The sequence below is a fragment of the Condylostylus longicornis genome, unplaced genomic scaffold (genome assembly GCF_029603195.1).
Source record: "Condylostylus longicornis isolate FDR11 unplaced genomic scaffold, ASM2960319v2 ptg000055l, whole genome shotgun sequence".
In the NCBI taxonomy this organism is placed as follows: Eukaryota; Metazoa; Arthropoda; class Insecta; order Diptera; family Dolichopodidae; genus Condylostylus; species Condylostylus longicornis.
Genome location: NW_026578024.1, coordinates 6,722,400 through 6,740,609, shown reverse-complemented (window position 1 = coordinate 6,740,609; position 18,210 = coordinate 6,722,400). Strand labels below are relative to the sequence as shown.

At 25.5% G+C, this 18,210-nt stretch overlaps 2 protein-coding genes across 2 annotated transcripts; one reads left to right on the top strand and one right to left on the bottom strand.

Annotated features, from left to right (window-relative positions):
- Positions 1-3,828: 3,828 nt before the first annotated feature.
- On the bottom strand, positions 3,829-6,514 carry LOC129611734 (trypsin-like). Its single transcript, XM_055525025.1, has 8 exons — positions 6,361-6,514; positions 5,162-5,338; positions 5,005-5,105; positions 4,815-4,921; positions 4,604-4,759; positions 4,433-4,521; positions 4,183-4,346; positions 3,829-4,116 (listed from the first exon to the last, which is right to left on the bottom strand). The coding sequence occupies exons 1-8, from the start codon at positions 6,410-6,412 to the stop codon at positions 3,970-3,972; spliced, it is 993 nt and encodes a 330-aa protein (XP_055381000.1). The 5' UTR covers positions 6,413-6,514; the 3' UTR covers positions 3,829-3,969.
- An 8,735-nt stretch (positions 6,515-15,249) lies between these two features.
- Positions 15,250-15,993, top strand: LOC129611735 (serine protease snake-like). Its single transcript, XM_055525026.1, has 2 exons — positions 15,250-15,502; positions 15,570-15,993. Exons 1-2 carry the CDS (start codon positions 15,312-15,314, stop codon positions 15,991-15,993), a joined length of 615 nt encoding a protein of 204 aa, XP_055381001.1. The 5' UTR covers positions 15,250-15,311.
- Positions 15,994-18,210: the final 2,217 nt, after the last annotated feature.

Genomic DNA, 18,210 nt, shown 5'->3' with positions numbered 1-18,210 from the left:
TAGATATTACATAGAAAAGCTATAAAATTTGATAATTTACCATGAAAGGGAACTCATCGGGTTCAGTCTCATATCCTCCTATTGCTACAAAAGGTGGTGGAGTTGGATAATATTGCTCACATTCTATATGAAATAAAAAGCTCATTAATTAAGTTATAAAAGAACAATTTTTAAAAAGTACCATGCAACTGTTTTAATGAAAGTTATTTATACAAAATTACTTTCACTGTTATTTTCTTTAACATTACCATACCACTAAACGTGTATTTTTAGAGTACATTTCCGAGTACTTACTTTTCTCACTTATTCTTAATGGTGGTCTATCGTCTTCAAGTTCTGGAATATTTAACGGACAACAAACGTACGGTTCATAACCAATAAAATAACAAATAGTCGGTCTAGTACCATTGTGCTTCATTATTTGTTGAGCTGAAAAACATCCTGAAAATGGAGTGCAAGCTTTATCACAATTCGCCATTTGACTTGTACCTGTATTATAAATTATTTTAATTAATTTTATACAATTATTACGTTAATTAACATTAGATTCTTACCATTTTCAATAAAATATAGAAAGCAAAAAATGAAAAATATTTTTATTAAAGGAATCATTTAAATTTTCGGTTTTTTCGTCTTTTCCAGTTATAAAGTTAAAGGTTGAGAACATACTAAAAATACCATCTAAATTAAACTTCTACAAAAAATTATAGTCTTTTGACTGCATCTTAAAACTCTTATCAAACTTGTTTTTCTTTTACTGGATATTTTACGATATTGTTAAATATAATGTTGATATTCCAAGTTCAACACATTATTTGGTTCTCAGAATATGTGATGTGCATGTGTATGTGGTATTTCTTCATTTTTTTAAGTAGGAGTCTGAGAAAATATTGAATTGCTTTTTACTCAAAAATAAAAAAAAAACTCATGGTGGATAAAAGTTTTGAAACATAAAATCTGTCGTATTGTTTGTGTGAGAAGATATTTTGCATCGTATTTTGCTTTGTTCAAATGTTTTGAATTGTGATGGTGAATTATGATCTTGAAAGGTGAATAAAGTTTTTCAAACATAGCTGAGTTTTGCACTTCATTATTTCGAACGTAACTATGAGTATTTGCGTAAAGAATAGTTAAATGGTATTTTCTATGAATAAAATATTCAAGGTTAATTTTTTGAAGTTTTGGAAAGAAAATAAATTTTTGTTAATTGCATTAAACAATAAAAACAAATATCAATTTGCGAATTCTTATAAATTTATTTTCTGATTCAATTCGTATATAACTTCATTTATGGTGAAATTTTTGATTGAATCCATTCATAATAGGATGAAACTCTTGTATAAACACCTGGCATATCACTTTCACATGGGTATCCAAATGAAACTATGCCAATAACCATTAAAGTATTTTTCTTGGTAAGTGGTCCACCAGAATCACCCTATAAAAAATTCGAAATGTAGTGGATATATTTCCAATATATTAAAAATTTTAAAAATAATCTTAATCTCTAATTTATTATTTGTCTATAATATCTAAATAGCTTACCCGGCATGTGTCACTACGTACAGGAATCTTTCTATTTGGTAATAAAATCTGATTTGATAACGCACATAGCTGAGATTCAATAAGATCTCCATAATATTTTGAACAATTTGTTTGATTATATATTAAAAAATCTGCTTGTAATAATTTTTCAGATATATCACTATCTATTCATATATAAAAATTAAATAAATATTTTTATACTACAAAGAAAAATTATGTAATTTATTTAATTTTTTTTTACAAAAATGTGTCCTTCCATATCCAGCCGCTATTACTTCTGTTTCATCCGGTAATATGTAATTTTCATTTGGAATGCAAGCTGGTTGATTACTATGTGCAATAAAATATAATATTTAATTATATTTAAATCTTTAATGAACTAATGAAATTTTATAATATACTTGACTTCTTCAGCAAGCCTTAATATGGCTATATCATGATATTTTTGTTTCGAATTGTATTTCGGATGTTGTGAAACACTATTTATTCCAATAATTTTACTTGAATTTTTTATATTGCCACCTCCTACAATGGCATACCTTAATGGTAAATATTTACTGCAAATATAGTTTTTTTTAAACGTGTTAAAAAAATTAAATAAATGTTAAGTATATAATATTAAAATACCCATGATTAAATGAACAATGAGCTGCTGTTAGCACATACAATTTATGTATTAAAGTTCCTCCACATGCAAAAAATTTCTCAAATGGAATATCCCATGACAAACCAACCTTTGCGAGAAAAATTTTGAATAAGAATAATCTTATTTTTTACTATATTCAAAATACCATATAAGGAAAATCTGCTGGATCCGCTTCCTCACCATTTGATATCTTAAAAACAGTGTTGATTAGGTCAAATTTAACGGGTAATTGACATTCTAAAACAATTACAAAATAGTGTAAAATTCTTTTTTATAACATAATAATTTATTTAAAAAACTCAACCTTGTGGATCTTCTTCAGGACAACAAACATATGGTATTTTTCCAGTTTCTTCATCAAAGAAACAAGTAATTGGTGAAATATTCAATTCAAGCCAAGACCGAATCGCCGAAGTACAATTTCTAAAAGGAATGCATTTTGAAGAACATGGTGTTATTATTTCCGGTTGCCCATTAATGCCTAAATATAATATTTCAATAAGGCGAAAAATTTAAAATTCCGAAGTTTTAATTTTATGTTTTTATTTTAATGTACCATTTTTAAAAAATGTTAAAAAAACAAAGATTAATTGAATCAAAAACATTGCTTTTTTTTAGTTGATAAGATACGATGAGAGATGAACTGATAAAATTATATAAAAGAAATTTCTAACCGCTATGAATATTTCGATTGAAGTCGAAAACTTTACTAAATTGATAATTTAGAAAATAATGAGTATGTCCCAAAGTTTCGATTGTTTATGTGAATGTTAGTACTTTCACAAGTTTAAATACTTATGTTAACAGTGTACGTACATGATATTGAAAATATTACGCGACTTTTCGATTAACCTGCGGTAAATTTACTAAACAGCGGTAAAGAGTAAATACTCGTTGTAAAATGCAATAACCTATTTTGAGTAAACGAAAGCATTTTCATTTTGAAATTTGTATAATTGACCACCTATTTTATGTATGACAGGCAACATGTAATATTGTATCGATTGTATTTAAAAAGTTAGAACAAATCAAATGTATTGTTTGTGCTTTGTAAGCATTAAATATATTGCATAAGTTTAGGATATTGTATTCGAAATTTCCCTTTCTTTATTGTAATACCTAATACATAATATATATTGCATACAATAATTACCGCATTGCATACAGTAAGGGCCGTTATGTGATGGCAACAAGTTTCAGATATCGAGTTTTCTGAACAAAAGCGTTTTTCTATGGTAGGGAAGCGTAAATAAACTATTTTGAGAGAAATACCGATCTATCAGTCTTTCGGTCTTTCGATCTGTTTCAAAATCAAACACTGGAATATACTTTAAGTTTAAATTACAGATGATGAAATGCAAAGATTTTTATAATTTTATTCATATCAAAAATGTTAAAAAAATGTAGGTATTTTATCAAGTCTAAGGTCACAAGTACCTATAAGTACATTTACTAAAAAATGCAGGGAAATTTTAAAAGCACAAAATTAAAAATAACCCTTAATTTAATAATAAAATCGTACTTATTTATTTCAAATTAAAGGGTTTTAACTTCTTTTTTAGTAAATCAAATTTTTATTCAGAATGGCTATGTTTAAAGCTTATAAAATATAAATTAATAATCAGTCAAGAAGGAGAACAGTTTCATTTACGTACGTGCTTAAAATCTATAATTAATTTTTATTATATTGAAAAATTTCAGATATCATTATGATATTTTCTGCATTTTGTTGGGCATATATTTAATACATAATTATTTTTATGTAAATATTCAATAAATTAGGTTATTTTCGAGTTAATCCATTCGAAATATGAAGCAATTCTTGTATAAACACCTGGAAAACCACCACCACACGGCAATCCAAATGATACTACACCAACAACCGTTAGAGTATTCTTAATGACTAATGGTCCGCCGGAATCACCCTAAAAATATACAAAATACATATAAAATTTCGTGTTAATTTAATAAATTGCTAAAGTTGGAGTTACTTGACATGTGTCAGCATGAATAGGAAATGTTTTATTTGGCAAAAATACAGGATTAGCTAAGGCACATAATTGCGATTCCATAAGCGGGCCATATAATCTTTCACAAGCTGTTTGATTATGTACCACTAGATCAGCTTTTAATAAATTTTCAGATATATCGCCATCTATATATATATGTGAATAGTTTTAAATTTCAAATAAAAAAAATAAATAAATATTCCTGCAATAATTTACAATTTAAAGTTTTTACAAAATGATATTTTTCCATAACCAGCTGCAACAACTTCTGCGCGATCTCTTAATATATCATCTGGTTGAGGTAAGCACGCTGGTTGATGACTGTAAAGTAATTATAATATAAATATTTATTTCCAAAAGTATTTAGAGCTTTATTTTTTTTATTCATTTTTATTAGTAAAACCTGGCTTCTTCAGCTAATCTCAATATCGATATGTCATGATTTTTGCGTTTGGGATTATATTCTGGATGTTGGGATACTCCAATAATCCGAATAGGTTTATTACCTTTTCTAATAGATCCGCCACCTACAACTGCATATTTTAATGGTCTATAAGTACTGAAAAAATATTCTTAAATAGAAAAATTTTTTTCAATATATAAAAGTTACATACCCATTATTAAAAGAACAATGAGCTGCTGTTAGAACATAAAATTTATGAATTAGGGTGCCCCCACATCCAAAAAAGTCCCCAAATGGTGTATCCCATGACAAAGCAACCTTTTAATTAATTTATTTATAAAATTTTAAATTTACTTATGAAATTTGTTCTACACGTAGATAACATTTATTTCAAGTAATACCATGAAGGGAAATTTTTTCGGATCAGCTTCGTTACCATTTGTTATTCTTGTATCCAATTCAATATCTCTGTCGACTCTTATAGGTGTATGGCAACCTAAAACTAAAATTAAAATTTTAAAATTTTTATAATTAATAGAATAAAAATAATAATTTTACTTTGAATTTCATTTTCCTCGCAACACACATGTGGAATCTTTTTAGTTTCTTCATCATAAAAACAAGTTATTGGTGTTATATTATATTGAAGAAAGGATTGTGTTGCACTCGGGCAATCTTTTAAAGGAAGACATTTTGAAGAACATGGTGTTCTCATTTCTGGTTGTCCATAAACATCTAATATTATTTAAATATAGAAAACATATAATAAGAAATTTTTTTAAAAATTGAGCTTTAAATTAATTAATATTGTTATAATTTAGAAATGGTTCAAAATAACATTGAAAAATCAAAACGTACACAATAAAATGTATCTTTATAATATGCAAATAAACACAAACAAGTTGACATTGTTTGTAACATAGACAAATTAAAATTCAAATAAAGACGTGAGGATCAAAAAATTTTCGACACAGGACTCAACAAATTTAAATGTAAAATTATATGTGTAAATGTGTATGTTTACTCTCATTTTCTAATTATTTCAATCTACAATTACCACCTTTAAGTTTTTTTATCGAAATTATTTCAGTCGAACATGGTTCAATTATTTATAAAAAATTTGTTATAGTTTTACTGTTATACTTATAAATTTTCTGAATACGGTTTTCAAAGAACTTTTTGATATTTTGTATTTAAATATTCAATGAAATTAATTAAAGATGAAAACAGAACGAAAGCGATTTTCTGCAGCGAAATGTCAAAATTCGAAATTAACGTTACGAAATTACCCGACGGCAGTATTTTTTGACATTATCTGGACAGTAAGTTGATTTTGCTGCTTCGTTGCTGTTCTGTGTTAACAACAGAAATCGTCCGCCGTTGCTGTTCATCGCTTTGGTTCTGTTTTTACACTAACTGTTGCTTATTTCTCTCTAATATTTATAATATATATGTAATTTTAAAAAGTTTTTACACCTTCATACAGACAAATTGAGCTTTCAAATTTTTAATAATGAGAATATTTTGTTTATAATTAATGCTTTAACTTCAAACATTAAAAAGAATAAGTTTTTGTAATCTTTATTAAATAATAACCATACTTAACCATATTACAATTTTATAAATATGTATATACGTTACATATACATTAACATACACATAATTATTAATATATTTATAAATGTACGTATTTTAATTAAACAATCACACAAGTAAACATTTAGTTATTTTAATTGGAAAAAATTAAATTTACAAACCATTTGCACGAAATGTTAAATAATTAATTACAAAAATTGTTAGTAAAATCATATTTTTCACATAATTGTATTTTAATTAAGCAATAAAAATATTTGGTTCGCTATATTAAACAGGTTTTAAAAAATAATTAATAATTGCGGTTTAACTATGTTAACAAACGATATAAACACGTCGAAGTGAAATCAAAAACTAAACAGAAATTCAAAGAGAGCTGAGTGCTTGCTAAAATCGTAATTAATTTTTTTTTCGCACTTTACTTTGCTCAATTTTCATAATAAAAATTCAATTCTCTTTTTTGTTTTGATGGTTTTGAGAAGGTTATTATCACAACACAAATCAATTTCTAAAATGTTGCTAAAAAATTTACCACTTTCGTTTATAACCACAATTATTTTTGTATATATGAAAGTAATACTCGTAATCAATAAAAATGTTTTAAAAATTCTCTTTCTTATTTAATACTTAAAAAACTTATACTACTTGCGTTCCATTTACATATTCAAGCTATTCATGCTAGGTTGTAAAATGAGTAGATATATAGTTTTGTTTTATTGTTCAAAAATGTCAATTTATTGTGATTAAGTACCAAAATAACTCATTTTGCTCAAATGCCAAAATAACTCATAACATTATTGTTTGTAGCAGTGCAGTTGTGTTGATTTTTGACTACTCACGACTCATGAGTAGTTTGAAGACGCTATACTGGCAATTGTGTAATCTAATCTAGAAAAATTGAGTATTACTGTCTCTGTAATTGATTCAAACAAAATATTTCTCCTAAAAGATATTTGTCAAACCTATACGAGACTTAACATTATTTGAACAGTTGAAAGTTATAAACTGTATTACATTGTACATTATTAATATTTTTAAAAAATAAAAGTACATTTTTGAGTCCATTTTGAAGAAGTTATGAATAAAAGATAATTTCCGGGTAATTGCTAGTATTTTGCAAATATTCAGGATTTTGATGTTTATTTTTCACATATAAAACTAATGAGCGTACTCTCTTTAACTACTTAAATCTTTGCATTCGTGTCATGCAGTGAGGTGTAGCAGTATTATACACGTTTAGACTTTTATAATATTATATACTCTTAAATGGAACGCTACAATATCATAAAATTGTTTTAAAAATATCGAACATAGCATACAGAGTGTATCGAACTGGTATACTCTCTGAGATTGAATCTTAAAAATAACTATGTATTTTGATATTGTCCAAAATCATATTATTTTTGATTACTTCTAATTTAAATAAAATTTTAAGAATTTTTCTTTTATTTTGTAAAAGATCTCATTTGTATATTAAATCGGTTGTTGTAAATTTTAAATGAATTATCAAAAATAGTCCCAGTATTAATTTATTACTTTAGGTCAAAATTCGTAAAAAAATTAATCAATTAAAATTTTTTAACAAAAAAAAATATTCGAGAGAATCAAAACGAGATTAAATTTGAAATCAAGAGAAATATGCGATCAAAATAAAAAGATGACGCATTTTAAGATGTTTGGCTCTTTTTTTCTAGATACTTTTGTTTTTGTTAACATCTGTGATCTGTTATAAGTATAGCACTTATTAATTTTTAATCAAAAGGTGTAAATTGGGTGTTTATTGATAATTAAATGAGTGTTTTGGTTAACGATTTGCAAAAAAGAGAGTTTTAATTATAAATTATGAGAAAAAATTCAATTTTTTTTAAATTGAAAACAATACAAAAATATCACGAATGTTTTAGGTGTTCCAATTTTTGTTTTAAAATCATAATTGGGTTAAACGTATATTCAAAGATCCACATAAAAAATGCTTCATTTCAATTCTATTAATGGAGTCGAAGAACTTAATAAAGTAGATTTAAAGTTTTGAAGTCTTGGGGTATTGAGAAATCTGCTCTCAATTAATTAGGAATAGTGCACTATTTAAATAAATACTTATTTACCCAATACTAACCTATAAATACACAATAAAAATGGCTTTCAAATTATTTTAAGGGAAGAATAAAATTAATTTTTAAATTCATTTTAAATCTTTGTACATGTATTTATAAATAAAAAACGAAAAAAAATACATAATTTCTTTAAATAAATTAATACTATAAACTTCTTATAAAATATGACTTTTTTTTCTTAAGCAACTAGCATGGTATTTGTTCATCACCTCTAAGAGCTATGCAAGCTTTACATATATTATTAAAAATATAGAACGAATACAATAAAACTTTTTCTTGTACGCATAAAAATGTAAAAAGTTTACCTACCGAACGCAATTGATTCTATCCAACTTAAATAATTTGAAACTTTTGTATAAACTCCAGGTGCATTACCACCACATGATTGACCAAATGATGTTATACCAATTATAAATGGTACTTTCTGATTTTGTACATTACCATTTACAATTAATGGACCACCTGAGTCACCCTTTATTAAAATATAAAATTTTTTTTTGATTTTAATATAACCATTTTTTGATTGTTGTAAATAAATTTTAATTACTTGACATGTATCTCTTCCTTTTCCAAGATATCCAGCGCATATGTGACCACTAGATAATCCTTGTGGAATTATTTGACTAGGTGGAAAATATGGTGAACATTCTTGATGTGTATATGTTCGTACATTAATTTTTAATAGTTCAGATGAAAATTTACCAGCTGTTATTAAAATTTAAAATTAAATTTTTTAAAACTCTGTCGTTTTGAGAATTTTTTTTTGTTATACCAAATGAAGTTGTTCCATATCCAACAGCTATAGCGTTAGTGGGGGAATTAATACTTGGTCCAAACCAAAGACATGCTGCGGTTTGCCTACATAATATTTTATAAATTTATTATCTCATAAGTCATAATATATTAAAATCAAATATAATCACATACGGAGCATAATCTGTTAATTTAATTAGTCCAATATCATTGTAGTGATATCGACTGCTATATTGAGGATGCACAAAAACTTCGGATACTCTTATTGTTACACCTTGACCAGAATTTAAAGGAAGCCCACCAGTTTCAACAACACTTGGTGCCGATCCACCAAGACTCAGACAATGCGCAGCTGTTAAAACAAATCTTCTGTTGAATTGACAAATAAAAGAAGGTAAAGTTTATATTGTGATTCATGTGAATAATTCTAATGAAATATACTTTGAAATCAATGCTCCGCCACATTTAAAATCATAGCCTCTTCCATAACTTTTCAACCATCCAATTGCGGCCTAAAATTTTAAATTAGAATGAAATCCTTATACCTATATAATTTTATGTAAAAAAAGAAATTTGTTTATACCATATACGGAAATTCTCCAGGATATGTTTTTGTTCCACCAACAATTGTTGGAACTGCCACTCTTCCATAGGATGCTAAACGTTGCTCATAACATTCTTAAAAAGTAAAAAAAAATATAATAAATCGTCAAAATTAACATAATCATTGGAAAAAAAAACTTGTTTACTTTTTTCACTTAATCTTTGACCTGAAACTTTTTGTTGTCTTGTATCTATAGAATTACTTCTCGTTCCTATTGAAGTTGAAGACGATGTTCCACAACATACAGTTGGATTAAAACGATTATTTGCATTACAAACAGTCGGTTGTATATGATTATATCTTAAATAATGTAGTGCTTCTGAACATGACTTTAATGGTATACACTCACCCGGTTTATTTAAACTTGTTAAACAACTTTGTGCGCTACGTAACAAAATTGGTTGTTGTTGTCTATGCCTACGAGTATTTCTATGGTTTGTTGGATTGTGATATCTTCGATATTGTCCTACCGTAATGTGTTCTGAAATTAAATAAGTTTCAGTTAACAGATTTAATTTTATTAAATGCTTGTAAATTCTTACCATTTGAAATAAAAATTAAAAGTAAAAAAATTTGAAAAATTGAATTTTTTAATAAGTTCTTTAACATATTTATTATTTAGTTGATGTTATTCCAAAAAGAGTTAAACTGGATATGAAATAAATTCTTAAGAAATGTTCGAATTATATTAAATTTTGGAATATTTTTGATTAGCAAAAAAAAAATTAAAATATATGTGTATGTATGTATGAACATAATAATTTTTGTCCACATTAGAAATGAGTTAAAAAATGGATTAAAAGAATATTTGTGCCATAAACTTTATTATTTGTATCAATGTTCTTAATGGTGTAAAAGGCAGGATCGGCTTTCTATGTGTGAAAACAAAATCAAAGCTGTGAACGACAATAGCGGCCGATTTTCGTTGTTAACACAAAATAACAGCGAAACGGCAAAATCAGCTATTCATTATATTGCATATAACGTCATACACACATGGAAACAGATGATGTTAATATAAGCGCCAATGGTAACATGAAATTTAGACTATATTATCGCCGTTTGTTTAAATTCGCGTTGATAATTTCACTTTAGTCCCTTGAAATATGTACTCGTATATTTTATATGAATTTTGACAATTCGCCGCGTAAAATTTCTCATTTTGTGAGATCATTTTGAATATTGTGTTCAATATCACTAGAATTCTGGTGATATATTAGCTTAAAATATTCTCCAGAATTGAGAAATTGAACTCAATATTAAATAACAAAGGTTTTTCTGCACTTATCTCCGTTTGTAGAAATGAAAGCTCTGGCTTCTTAATACCTACACGAAATTTTATAGATTTTTTCCTTAAATCTTAACGGGATTTTTTACACGTTTCTTTATTTACTAATATTTATATAAAATTTATCGTTAATTTTAATTAATTAATTTCAATAATTTTCCTAAAAATTCCTATTATCCAAACTCACTTTAGACTAAGTTCGACTCTGTCAGGCTATATAAATGTAATTTTTTAAAACTTTTAAATAAAACAAGTTAGAAACCTCAGTAAATTAAATAATCAATAAATACACACACGATGAAAACCTGATTAATGTTATCTTTTTTATATTGTATCATCTTTTCGACTTTATTGGTTTAACATAATCCTAATTTATTAAATACAAACTCATATAAAATGAGTTTTATATATTAAATATGTTAGTGTTAGTTAATAAAAAATCAAAGTGGTAAAAAAGTCTACCCTTTCAAAACCAAAACCATTAATATTTTGACTACGTCATTTGATTGCGTGACGTTCGAAATCTCATTTGTTTTTTAAATTGACTGGTCATCGTCATAAAAAAATTAAAGCTTTTAAAAGTTTGTATTGTTTTCATTCATTCTCTTAATGAAATATAAAAACAAATAAATAAATCAAGAAGAAATATGAATGTACGAGTAAATGTCAAATAATAATTTGGTCAACTGGTTCTTATTTAAATTGATGGTGGTTGGTTATTCCCCTGTGAGAAATTACAGGCGATTGTACTTAAATTTTAATTGAATTTCAATTTTTTGATTACATCCAGAAAAATAAAATAAAGCATTGAAAATATTACGTGTTATTTTCAATATTTTTTTTTAATTTAATTGTAAGTTTTTCTACTAAAAGAACAATTTATGATACAGGTACAATTTCGAGATTTTTAAATTGGGTGAATTAAATTTTGTAAATTAAGCAAATAATGTAGTTTAGAATCTGAATTAACCTTAAATCAAAGGCATATGCAAAACTATGAAGAAGTGAATTAATTACGATGTAGAATTTTTTATTGAAAAATTGTTACTAGCAATTAAATATCAACATTGTTCTGTAAAAGTTCTGTAATAGTGTGTAGATTATAGAAATAATACTACGAAAAATTTATTGAATTTGTGTGGAAAGCCAAAATTTTATATTAGAAATGAATCTTTTCAATTAATTCTTCTTGCATTTTTCATATTTGACATCGGTTCGCTTTCCTTCGGTAAGTTGTACAAGACAAAAATTTTGATAGTTTCTAGATATTAATAATTTTGCTAGAATAAAATTTTTTACTCTTCCCTTCCGTTTTAATTTTAATTTTCAGTTTAGTTTTTGGAATTTTAATTTTCTATGAAAGCAAAAAACGAATAACGGTAAATATTTTCCTTCATAAAATATATTTATTTATCTTAATTCTTATATTTTTTAATGTTTTTTTTGCTAATTTTTGTTCTCATCCGGAAGGTATGAAATAATTATTAATTATATAATATAATATTTTTGGTATATTCACAAGCTAATATAGTACATATAAAACACTTATCATGTCTTCAAAATTACAATAAAATTGTTTGACTACATTATTCAGCAATTACAACTCATAAGCTGAATTGCGTATTAATATCGTATTGCTGTATAAGGAAAATTCAGTTTATGTGCTATAATTGCTGAATTATTAAGCGATACAATATTACTGGTATTTTGAAGCCTGCATAATTATGTAATTTGCAGAAGATTGTTTTCAACACAAAATGTATATTCACTTATTCAAAAAAATGTGTATATCTGTATGTACTTGATCTGAATTTATTTTATTTTAATATTCTTTTCCGCAATTGAAATCCATAATGTTGTAAATTTTTACTCATAAAAAAAATCCTATTTCCTTTTTCCTCTTGCATCATAACAACTAAATTTTCAAATTTTTTTTTAAACTTTCGGACAGTTTTCTTTCTTCGCTTTGGATACTTCAACAATAGAATAGAGGAAATAATATGATAAATAGGTATAAGTAACAGTAAAGGCGAAATAAAACGAGACATCACTATTTTTTATCATTATAATCCAAATTCTCGAATGTGAATTCAAAAAAAAATTCCCTAATTCTGACCCATGTAAAATTATTTATACAATTTTCCTGTGTTATACATTATGTATAAATTCATCTAATTTTGAATAATTCAGCTGAATTTAAATAAATCATTCTATATTATAATAAATGTTGCTATGTTTGTATATTAATAAATGATTGTATTACTGTAATTTTGCAACTTTCTCTAAAACAATTCGAACCAGTTTTTTCTCAAAAAAATTTTTGCCCTACGTTGTCGCTACAATTATTTATTCTTATTATAGTTTTATTCTTTTATTGTTTATAATCAAAAGGAAATTAAAAGTTCTTAATATACATAACATAATATATACATATATACAAACTTATTGTTAAAGAGGATTTTTTAAATTTTATTTTAAGAATCACTTTAGTGTGATTTGATACATTGAACGATTATCATTAAAATTATTTTATAGCTAGTAATATGAAGAATAATTTTTATTTTTATTTTTTTAATATAATTTTAATTTTTATAATACAAAATTTGAATATTTGTAATGCTAAAAAACCTAAGAGTAATTCAGATTTTTTATTTCCATCAAATAATGGCGATATACTATTTCCTAGCGATAGTTTTAAATTTCCAAAAGATGATAATGAATCTAATAAAATTGAAAACGGTATAACAGTTGAATATAATTTATGTAGACGAAGGCATCAAAATCACAATCATGAGATAGAATTAACATGTGGAAAATATCGAAATACTAAAAATGGTAAATGGTGGAAACCAAAACCTCAAAATAACCATACAGAATTAATACCAGATGGATATTCGGGTAAGATTTATGTTAATAATCTAGATATTCGGTTTAGGGAAGCAAAATTTTTTTGGCATAATATCAAATTCTAAGTACGCTACTGTACATATATGTATGTGTATATATTGTATATATTCTAAATATATATGTAAAAATTAATTCAATAACGAACTTTTGAACTTATACAGCTATTTTAAATATTTAATATAACAAAATTTTTGGTATACCGTATATTATATTTTGCAGATTTTTGATGTAATCACGTAGTTTTTATTAATAAATTTAAATTTGTATGTGTATATGTATTTGTATTACAGTTATAAGCAAAAACAATCTGTTTATGATTCGGAATGTAAATTTATCATTCATTTCAGTTCCGAATTTTTAATCTTCAATATTTCTAGTTAAGAGCTAATCATATTTCATTTTAATGTTTTTGTTGTCTACAAGATTTCGGTATGACTATATAAGCTATAATATTAAAAAATATTAAGAAAGGTCAATTTTTTATAATTTTTACGTTCATTAATTTTGTAGTTCAAAAGTAATGTTTTGTTAGCAAAGCTTATTTATTCATGTATAGAGAGTTTGTAAACATAATATACGTGTATATTATGAGGGAGGGGGGTATTACAAGTGTAATATAATTAACAATTAGACTAAACTATAAAGTAAACTTTGCGATTGTCTTTATTACGATCTAGTATCTATACTTATACACCTAATCTAATCAACTACTATATTAGTTATTGGTAACAGCTAGTTGTTTTATTGTATATAGTAAATCGCATGTTTCAGTGCATCCTGTTTACTTTAAAAATTTTATTAAAACTTAAATTTAAAAATTCAATTAAATTTTATAAAAACAAAATATTAATTTATCTTACAGGTTTTATTCCTAACCATTGGCAGGATGGTGTGAATGCTTACAAGCAAAACGGTGAACGTGAAAGAAGAAAAAGTGAAAGAAGTAATTTAATAATTTAAATTTGAAATTAAACTACAAATTTCAATGTTTGTATTGTTTTTAAAGGATATAAGGAGTATATAGAAAGTGTTTTTGGCCGTGGGAATTATGATAAGAATAAAATTTTAACTATAGAACAATTGAATGGCAGAGAAATAGCTGATCCTGGCCAATTTCCTCATGTTGTAAGTTAAAAAACAATATTTTAATATATAGATTCAAACAATAGTTTTGCGCTGTTTCTTTTTAATTTTAAGGCTGCAATCGGCACCAGACAAGATGATAATGAAAGAATTTGGAGTTGTACAGGAAGTCTTCTATCGGAGTAAGTAAAAACTTGTGGATTTTTATGCTAAATTAATAATTAAATATTTTTAAAAGAAGACTAACTTAGATATTTTATTTTGTACAGATATTTTGTAGTAACTGCAGCGCATTGTACTGATATTGGGGGGTAAGGCTTTATATTGTGTAGAAAAATTGAGAAGAAATTGTTAAAATTAAAATTAATGGAAAATCAATTTCTTTGTTTTAGGGAAGCGCCAAATTTTGTTAAACTGGGTGATGTAAATTTAAATATAAGAGAAGGTGTTGTTGCAACTCAAAGATTTCGTATTGATAAAATTATAATTCATCCAAATTATAATGCTGATTTAAATTATCATGATATCGCTCTTATTAAATTATCTAAGCCAGCTGTGTAAGATTCCATTCATATATTGGAAAACCTTTAGCCATTTAATTAATTTTATTGATTTTGATTACAGTTTTACGATTTATGTACATCCTATTAGAATGTGGCCACAACGAGATATACCATATACAATGGCATTTGCAATGGGTTATGGTGCTACAACATTTGGTAGAATACCAACTGGTGTCTTAAGTTTTTTAAATTTTACATTAATTGGAAATAAAGAATGTAATGAATCATTAGCACATATCGAAGAAACACCATATGGTATAGTTGATAGTCAAATATGTGCTATAAATACTCAAACATCTGCTGATATATGTCAAGGAGATTCAGGTGGACCATTACAATTACATTTACCGGGTTTGGAACGTCCAAATTATTTTTTAATTGGTGTAACATCATTTGGTTTGATATGTGGTAGTAGATCACCAAGTGTTTATACTAGAGTTCATTCATATTTAGAATGGATAGAAGATACAATTTGGCCAGATTAAATCATGGCCTAGTTTGCATTAAACAAATTATATATTAATAATTAGTAAATAATAATTATGTTAAGAGACTGAACAAAAATAAAGTAATAATAAAATTATTCATAAGTTTAAGAAGTTTTGTAAATAAATTTTTCTATAACTACTCAATCAAATTTGTGCCGATTAATTATTTTTTGGGTCTACATTTGAAATTTTAATTTAATTAAAAAATTCGAAAACAAACGAAATACTCATAAAAATAATATTAATTACAATTACAACAGTTCCTTTCTTTTCTATATGGTAGCATGCAGAACACGGTGATCACCATAATTTGAAAATTTTAATAATGTAAAATTTTAAATTGTGTTGCTCAATGACGTCAATAACACACAAATTAATGGTTAATTGTTTAAATAAAAATGTGTCAATGTGTTGTTTTGCTTTTAATAATTTTTACAATCTAGCTAATCAGCTATAGTTTTTAAAGCACAAAATAAAAACAAAATAATAGCGAAATAATTTACATATTAAATGAAGTATAACTACCTGGGAAAATAACCCGATTGTGGTGAGCTACTCGTATACTCTCAATAAAAAAATTTTGAAAATAATCCTTTAAAATTTTTTTTTATAATCTATTCCTTTCTACAGTCTGATTTCCGAGTGACGTGCAAACAGCACTATAAAACAAGAAATTTGCAATTTAAGTCATTTTACTTTATTGTGTACTTAAAAAAATTTTGATTATAACATTATAGAATTTGATTATAACATTGTAGAATATTTTAATGTTATATAACAAAATTTACAAACAAAATAAAATATGAGATGAAGAGATCGAGTGAATCATTTTACTCCATATTTTATTTATTAAGAATTAATAATGTTAAAAGCTTATATAACAGATGAACAATTCTTAAATTTATTTCGATTGAGTATATCAATGAGTAAACACTGTATTAAATGTGCGTTATATATAAAGTGTTATATTTGTTTTTAGTAAAATTTATTTGAAATTGGACTTTATTTTATTAAATCGGGCCTTTTCAAATTTTCAAATTATTTTATAGAATTTATTGAAGCACTATGAAATAATTTTTTGACCTTATAAATTGTTCCTATGCATACATTCATTAGAAGTTGTAAAACTCAAGGTATTCAAACAAAGAACAGTCGAACACGGTTATTTGTAACACGCATATAAACAAGACTTCTTTATACATTGCATTTTTGACTCATACATATGTAATTTTTTTAATCAAATAGAAAATTTTGAAAAAAAAAATTGCTCAATACAGATAAATTACGTACACAAAAAATGCTGCACGAATGGGTGTGAATATAAGCGTGTTTGACTGTACGCAATTTTTACATTAAAACAGAAACTAAGCAGAAAATGCAATAATATAACACTTCTATATTTAAATTAACATACGATACACTATATTACATTATTTTACATCGAGAAAAATGTTGTTGAGTACTTAACATAAATTTTATGAAAGCTATAAATTGCATCTACTTATTTTACATAATGTAAGTTATATTTATTTCATTTAAGATTAATTATAATTAATTCTAAAACTATTTTCCAAGTTAATTTAATATTACTCGTACGCTTTAATAAATAAAGCACATAAAGTTTATTAAAACTAATTTAACCAAACAGCATCCTCAATCCAGTCTAGAAATGCTGAAACTCGTGTATAAACACTAGGAAGTGGACCACCACAACCAAGTCCATACGATGTGATACCAATTAATACATATTCAATATGTTTACTTCCTTCCATATTTAATTGTAAAGGCCCACCAGAATCACCCTAATTTGCAAAAAAATTAGGTTTATTTATTAGTACAAGTATAAAGATCTCAAATATAATTAATTGTTAAGCAGTTTATTTTAAAAAAGAACTTACTTGACAAGTGTCTCGATTTGCTATTGGGTCAATAGCACAAATTTGACTATTCAAAATTCCATATTTAGTTTCATTAATTTTTGGCATACTATTATCACATTCGGTATTCGATACTAATGTTAAATTTAAATGTGTTAATATATTTGTTTTGGCTTTACCAAATTTTGTTGCTCCATAACCCATTGCGAAAACTTTTTTATATGGAACGGTATTCTGTTCCCAAAGTCGAATCGGATAAACAAACTCTGTAAACCTATATAAATAGAGAATTTTATTTCTAATTTCAATTAATGATTTCAATAATTTCAAATTACAA